The sequence below is a fragment of the Anastrepha ludens genome, chromosome 2 (genome assembly GCF_028408465.1).
Source record: "Anastrepha ludens isolate Willacy chromosome 2, idAnaLude1.1, whole genome shotgun sequence".
Taxonomy (NCBI): domain Eukaryota; kingdom Metazoa; phylum Arthropoda; class Insecta; order Diptera; family Tephritidae; genus Anastrepha; species Anastrepha ludens.
Window position 1 is genome coordinate 132,270,054 of NC_071498.1, and position 7,908 is coordinate 132,277,961.

Here is a 7,908-nt window from a genome sequence, read left to right on the forward strand (position 1 = left end):
CATATTTGGTGGTCAATGCGTTCGCTGGTTGCAACAGTCAGCAGCATTTGCACTATCATGACGCTGTAGCTGCCACATAATTAGGTATTGAATATTTATGAATCCGATTGCTGATGCTGTGGGAATGTGGCTGTCAGAAAGTCAGTAAAAATCGGACGATCTCACGAGAGTATGCCATTCGGAACAGTGTGTTGGTGCATGCGATAAAAGATATTGAGATACTTGAAATGGGTCTGTGTAGGTTGTTGACAAGCTGAATATATTAGGTGCGCTACTAAGTTCCCGCTGTTTGTCAATAGATGCCGCCAGCAGTGTGTGCTAGTAGATTCTAATATAACCTAAACGTCATAAACCAAGCTTAGACATATGGTAAACAAACTACTTCGACACATTAGTGATTTTGTTTTGGTATCATACACTTTTAATTTTGTGAAAATGTCTGGTTTTATGCCGAATAATCGTCATTTGCGGGAAGTGTTGATTTTCCTCTTTCATTCGAAAAAAAACGGTGGCTGAAGCGCATCGAGACCGTCCGCGTGAAAGAAGGCCAAAAACCTTCGAAGACGCTGAACTGGAGGAATTGCTCAATGAGGGCCCGTGTGAAACGCAAGAAGGGCGTGCTTCAGTATAAGGAGTTACCCGCCAATCCATTTCCAAGCGATTACATGCTTTGGGAATGTTTCAGAAACAGGGGACTTGGTTTCCTTATGAGTTAAAATGAAAAATGGATTCATTACCGCAATCCAAAGAAAAGAAAGCCATGGGGACTGCCCGGTCATGCTTCTACATCATCGCCTCGGCCGAATATTCCGCTGCGAAGGTTATTCTATGTATTTGGTGGGACGAAGTTGATGTTATTTATTATGAACTTGAAAAACCAAGCGAAACCATCACTGGGGATCGGTATCGACTTCAATTGATGCGATTGAGCAGAGTATTCCGCGAGAAGCGGCCGCAATACGAGGAGAGGCATAAAAAAGTGATTCTATAGCAAGACAACGCTCGGCCTCACGCTGCTAAACCCTACCTCGAAACACTGTAATGGGAAACCCTACCCCACCCGCCATTTTCTCAAGATATTGCGCCGTCCGATTATCACCCGTTTCCGATCGATGACACACGGTCTAGCTGACCAGCAGTTCCATTCATATGAATACATCAAAAAATGGCTTGATCCGTGGATAGCCTCAAAAGATGAACAGTTTTACCGCGATGGCACAGGAGATCTACCAGAAAGGTGGGAGAAAGTAAAAGCCAGAGATGGGCCATACTTTCAATGATTCACTTGTAACCAGTTTTTCAAATAAAATGTAATCCAGAAATGTATCTGTAATCTTCCAAAGCCAATTAGAGTATCTATTTTGATTGCATATCAAAATTACTTTCCAATAAATTTACGAAAAAAATACTTATGAAAGATATTCTACATAGTAGAGCTGTTAGCATTATGATCGTTTTCAGAAGGATTGCGATAAAAAAGCTGAGATTAAGTAAAATTTAAAGGCATTTTGTCAAATGTGTCGTCACATCAATACACCTTGGAATTGTTGAAAATCTTTCTTAAATTATTTATTAATTATTTAATTGCCATTCTGGTGATAGTAATTTTGTATTTGGATCAGCCTTTTTATCATTTCGATCTAATTGAAATCTGTTTTCAACAGTTGGTCAATTTAAGAGAATGCCAGTTAAATTTTCAGTGACAAGCGGAAGATTCCATGCCCTTTATAAAATGTCAAAGCAATTTAAATCAACTTCCCCTTGCTGAACGCAATATTTATTCAACTCATTTTAAACAGTTTTTTCTGTATATATGTATGTGCTATGTGTGCGTATGTGTTTAGAAATTCAAATAAATGGGCGCATTTAAATATAGGTAAATTAGGTATAATTAAGGAAGTATCCGCATAATTTACATCTAATGCGAGTAATCAATTAAAAGTAATCGTGGCGTTTTACAAAATCAATTTTTTTTAAGGCAAGTTGAACTAGTGCTATGTCCATTCAACAACAACAATTCCTCGTTTATATTGTTAGTGTGTATCGGCAGAAGGAAGTTACTTTATCACAAAAAAGGGAAGCGGGTATTTTTTTATAGATTTTTCCCATCTAACCCGGGTATACAATACATACACTGTTGGAAAACATAATAGAAACAAATATTTTCATGTCCGAACAAACTCCGGAAATTTTTTGGCTTACAATTTCAAACTATTTACACAAATTAAGAAAATAAAAAAACATCTTTTCCAAATAATCTACTACAACCTTCATTTCGTTCATTCGTTTAAGAAAGGTGCGACAGAGTCCACAGTAGAGGAGAGAGCACGTCCTTTGTGGTGCGCCTCTATTAGCCAAAGTATCTCTTGGCCAATCACCAAAGAACCCGATTCTCGTACCATTGCACGACAATTCAATAGGTTGCCGATCCAGCTTTGTATCGATGGATGTGTTTCAATTGATCTTAGATAAGTGCCTCGTCAGTGGACCTACCTTTCGTGCAGCCATAAAATCCTTTCGAGAAAGAATTCTCAGAAATCTACTTAGAAAGCAGAAAATCATGTCCAGGAAAATTAATGTATCGACCAGATCCATATCATCATCTTTTGGCTCTACAGCTCTTTGTGAGCTTTGGCCTGCTGCACGTGGGACCTCCATACGTCTCGAACGCTTGCGACTTTTTTCCAGTTCTTTACCCCAAGTTGCTTGATGTCGTCTTCTAGTTCGTAAGTCAATCTTGTTCTCGGCCTTCCTCTTGCTCTAGTGTTGAGCGCTCTGGCTTCTACGATTTTCTTCTGCGCCCTCGTACCGTCCATTCTTGTAATGTGACCCATCCATCTTAACCGCTGAGCTTTGATGAAACGTATAACATTTTCACTCTTTATCAGTTGATCTAGCTCGTCGTTCCATCTTATCCGCCACTCGCCGTGATCTTTGATTGCTCCGAAAATTCTTCTGAGTACTTGCAGTTTTGTTTTATCTGCTTCAATTAGCGTCCACAATTCAGCTGCATAGCATAATACTGGTCTAGTGATGGTTTTATACAGAGTCAATTTGCATTGTCTGTTTAGTAATTTTGATTTGAAGAGTTTCGTTATCGACGCATACGATCGGTTCGCTACTAGAATTCTCTCATCGATGGTGAGGCTCATTGAATTGTCCCTACTCAGTTTGAAGCCTAAGTAGGTAAAGGATTCAACGATTTCAAAAGAAAAATCGCCAATTTTCAGTTTGCGTGATGCTGGTTTATTTTGTCTGAACATCATCATATATTTCGTCTTACCTTCGTTGATTTTAAGACCAATTTTACTAGCAGCAATTTCAATATCAGCGAAGGTTTTGGTTAGGGCGTGGATATTTTTGCTGACAATTGCTATGTCATCTGCGTATGCGAATAATTGGGTAGTTCTGTTTAAAATATGTCCAGTCCTTTTTGCGTCACTTACTTCATCGATGGCACAGCATAGCATAAGGTTGAAGATGGTTGATGAGAGCGTATCTCCTTGTCTTACTCCAGTTTTACTTCCGAAGGGGTCAAAGTTTTTATCTTGTATCATTACTTTGGATACAGCTTCTTTAGCATAAGGTTGAAGATGGTTGATGAGAGCGTATCCCCTTGTCTTACTCCAGTTTTAATTCTGAAGGGATCAGATTTTTTATCTTGTATCATTACTTTGGATACAGTGTCTTTCAGACCAGATCCATGTCAAGACTAATTAGAAATGATCGCCACATGAAAGCCTTTCATCGCTCAACTGGTCATCTTTTTACAACGCGCTTGAAAAAAATTCGATTCGACAGATGCAAGCAGCTCTTCGGTGGCATGCGGTCAACGACCGTGAAAATATTCTTTTCGCAGACGAGAAAATTTTCACTGTTGAAGAAGATTCTAATAAGCAAAATGACAAAATCTATGACAAAACTTCTAAAGACGCAAAAAATGTTGTTCCAAGGTTTCAGCATGGTCACCATCCAGCCTCCGTAATGGTTTGGTGGGGAGTGTCTTGTAAATGCGTTACATCTGTTCATTTCTGCGAAAAAGGGGCTAATACAAGAGCAAAAATGTACCACAAGGATATGTTAGGGGGAATGGTGAAGCAGTTGAGCAGTACTCTCTTCAATGGAGAGCGTTGGATCTTCCAGCAAGATTCCGCTCCAGCCCTTAAGGCAAAAACCACCCAGGAGTCGTTTAAAAACAAGATTGGCCATCTGGAAGTCCAGATCTGAATCCATTAGACTACAGTTTGTGGTCAGAATTGGAGCAGGTGTCGAAGGTGTCACAGAAATTTGGAGAATCTCAAACAATCTTTGGTTCGAGCAGCGACATCAATGGAAACCGTGCGTGCTGCAATAGCTGAATGGCCTAATCTTTGCAGGCTTGTGTAAAAGCACGTCCCCCATTTTGAATGAAAATAATTTTTTTGTTTTTTAATATTTACATGATTAAATAATACTGACTTCATTAAAAAAAGTATTATAATTTCATATCTATAACGGCTTCAACTTGTAACAGAACTTATGGCAGGACTAAGTGCAGACGTGAAATCATGGCATAGAATGTAACTAACATTTAAAAAATAAATAAAAAATAAATAATTGGCGCGTACACTTCTATTAGGTGTTTGGCAGAGCTCCTCCTTCTATTTGTGGTGTGCGTCTTGATGTTGTTCCACAAATGGAGGGACCTACAGTTTCAAGCCGACTCCGAACGGCAGATATTTTTATGAGGAGCTTTTTCATGGCAGGAATACACTCGGAGGTTTGCCATTGCCTGTCGAGGGGCGACCGCTATTAGAAAAATGTTTTTATTAATTTTGCTTTCACCGAGATTCGAACCAACGTCCTCTCTGTGAATTCCGAATGGTAATCACGCACCAACCCATTCGGCCACGACGGCCGCCATTTTAACATTTAGTTCACTTTATATTATATTTTGTCGTTTGTTTTTTGTAGCGTTTGTCTGCCAGAAAAACTCTCCAATCTACCCGGAAACCTGCACACACACATATCTATTTACATATAACAGTTTGAAAAACCCTTCATTGCCTTTGAAGCTTTGAGCTTTGTTGCAAATGACTTGAAAATATTTGAACAAATTTTTTTGATACAAAAAGGAAAAATCAACTTCAAAATATTTTTACTCACATTTACATGTCTCTCGTATAATTTTATTTGCAAATACAATACAAAAAAAAAACATATAAAAAATGAAGTCGCAAAGATTTCTAAAAAATTTTAAGTGCGAATGTTACGGCCGCATATTTTGCAATTGTGCTCACAAGACCGCCGAGAGCACGCTCTTCATGGACAACGTGTACGATGTTGGCGAGACACTGGCAGAGGTCATGATCATCTGCGGCATCCACCAGGCCAAAGCGAAGGCGGCCATCGATGTGATCGTATACTCCTTCATTCATTATGACGAGATCAGGCATCGCATTGACACAGTGCCACGTAAACGACTCTGTAAAGAGGATCTCATACACGACCTTGGACGCAAGTGTCTGATGACTCGTATGGAGGCGCAGCTCACCTACTCCATCATTAAGCGTGCTTTCAAGGTAAATGGCTTTAAACATATCTTTTGCAATCAATGCAGCCTTTTTCTTTTATTATAATCTCATCCCCTCCACTTCCTCTACGATTAGGCTTTCTATCACGGCACCAAGGAAGGAGGCATTCGTAATCATCAAATGGAAAAACAATTGGTGCACTCACAGGAGTGTTTGTGGGTACATGCGGCCAAGCGCACGGCACAAATTTTTGCCAGCTACGAAGGCATGTTCTTTACCGCCCAAAAGAATTACGAATCCCAGATCAAGTGCGTGTATAAGAAACTCTATGATCGTATGCAACAACGCTCCACTCCGCTTGTCGTCAATCAATGCTCCTGTGGCGAATGCATAAAGCGAAAAGTTGTGGAGTTGACTAAACCATCCAAGAGCATGTACAGTTTGCACAATTACAACGCAGAGTCTAATGGGGCCGATAATGCATTACCCGTTGTAAAGAGTGTCGAACAAGGCGAAGAGTGTGAATTGGGTGCGTCCGCTATTACTTCCAGTGGCAATACAGTGTCGAGTACTACACTAAATTTGCCACGTTGCTATCAATGCCATTGTCCAAAATTGATGTGCGATTGTGACGTCGACAGGGTGACGGGAGTTGCGAGTGCCGAGTGCGGCCAAGGGCCATACAAGTGTCAATGGGTGCGTATGGATGAGGACGATGAAGAATTGAAGAAAACATGTTTCGAAATGCCCGAAGATCATGAGTGTCCAATCGATTGTTATGGCGAGAATGCTATTTGCGATCCGGAATGTGAATGCGATTGTGAAAGTTGTGAATGCCGCCCAGAAGAATCATCCGATTATGACGAAGTTGAAACGATGGAGGAGAAAGGTGAAGAGGAGGAACAGATGTTCAATGAACCGACTACTTCTACGATATGTAACATATCGGGCCATAATTTACCGCTTGCTGCGTATGATGATTGTAGAGTACCTAAGGCACATGTGGTTGAAGAGGAGTCTGGTCCACCGACAACTATCGCAACGGTAGTAGGCCATAGAAAGGAGGCGAGTCTCACCACCACTGATCTAGATGTAAGGGAGGAGGAGGAGGAAAGTGAAGGCGAGAAAATCAATAAGATTTTGGGATCAATGCTATAAATTTTCAGTATTCACAGTTCGCTTTAGAAGGGCCCAAAATCATGTTTTGTTTCTTTTTCGATTTAAATCTATTGCAATTATATCAAATGTGAAGAAAAATTTCTTATGAAATAGTAACTATTAAAACTAGCAAGATTTTCGAACCTATAAAACAAACGACTTATCTAAGATTGGGGCTGAAGTAAAAAGAAACCAAAGGATACACATTTCAGAGTAATTGCTTTTATATTTATAATTTTTTATAAGAAAAGAGATAGACGAGCATGGCCGGCCGCTATAGCCGAATGGGTTGGTGCGGAACTAACAGTACGTACGTAGGAGTACGTAGATTCGAATCTCCGTGCATGAAACACCAAAATGAAGAAAACAATTTTATTTCTGCCATAAAAAAGCTTCTTATAAAAAATGTCTGCCATTCGAAGTGGGCTTGCAATTGTAGGTCCCTCCATTTGTGGAACGATATCAAGACGCTCGCCACACATAGGAGGAGGATCTCGGCCAAACACCTAACAAAAGCGTACGCGCCAACTAGTTTTATTCGAACGGCAGCTGGTTTTCATGATGGGCTTTTTTATGCCAGATATGCCTTTTTAGATATCAGCACGAATTTTCTATGCCGACCTCTATCATTACTGTTGATGTGCTCCACAAAATACTTGCCGACATTACGGCACATTGACGAGTGCATAGCCATAATACGAATATGCGGGAGATTCCTCAACATCTTATTTAGGTCTGGTCTGTTGGAAGAGTAGATTGACGTAACCATGACGACGTTTTACGAAGACGATGACCCAAAATTTTAATGTCAAAAGTTGTAACCAAGGGATTTTTGAACGAATAGCCAGAAATTCGAACCTTTTCGAATGAACTGAATCACATCGGCCTCAATTAAAAACGTGGTGGGCGGTATTACCAAATACCAGAGTAAGAGTATTCATAAACCTAAGTTGCTGTTTCGTAGTCAAAAAAATAAATCGATTGCGCTATGATAGAGGGATGGCACGCTTAGGTTAGGTTAGGTTTTCGTGGCAGTCGGCTTAGAGTAGCCAATTCACTTAGGCCATGTAGGTACGGCCGTGCCACACGGGAATCTTAATGTTTATTTATCATGGGGCCATTTAAAACCCCTTTTGAAGCATAGGATGTATAGTATTGTATGTTCCGAACAACTTTGCTTTACTCCTAGCTAAGACCGGACAATTTCAGAGGAAGTGTTCTACAGCTTCTTCCTCGT

At 40.2% G+C, this 7,908-nt stretch overlaps 1 protein-coding gene across 1 annotated transcript; it reads left to right on the top strand.

Annotated features, from left to right (window-relative positions):
* Positions 1-5,101: 5,101 nt before the first annotated feature.
* Positions 5,102-6,809, top strand: LOC128859578 (uncharacterized). The gene is made up of 2 exons (XM_054096508.1): positions 5,102-5,561; positions 5,649-6,809. The coding sequence occupies exons 1-2, from the start codon at positions 5,208-5,210 to the stop codon at positions 6,669-6,671; spliced, it is 1,377 nt and encodes a 458-aa protein (XP_053952483.1). The 5' UTR covers positions 5,102-5,207; the 3' UTR covers positions 6,672-6,809.
* Positions 6,810-7,908: the final 1,099 nt, after the last annotated feature.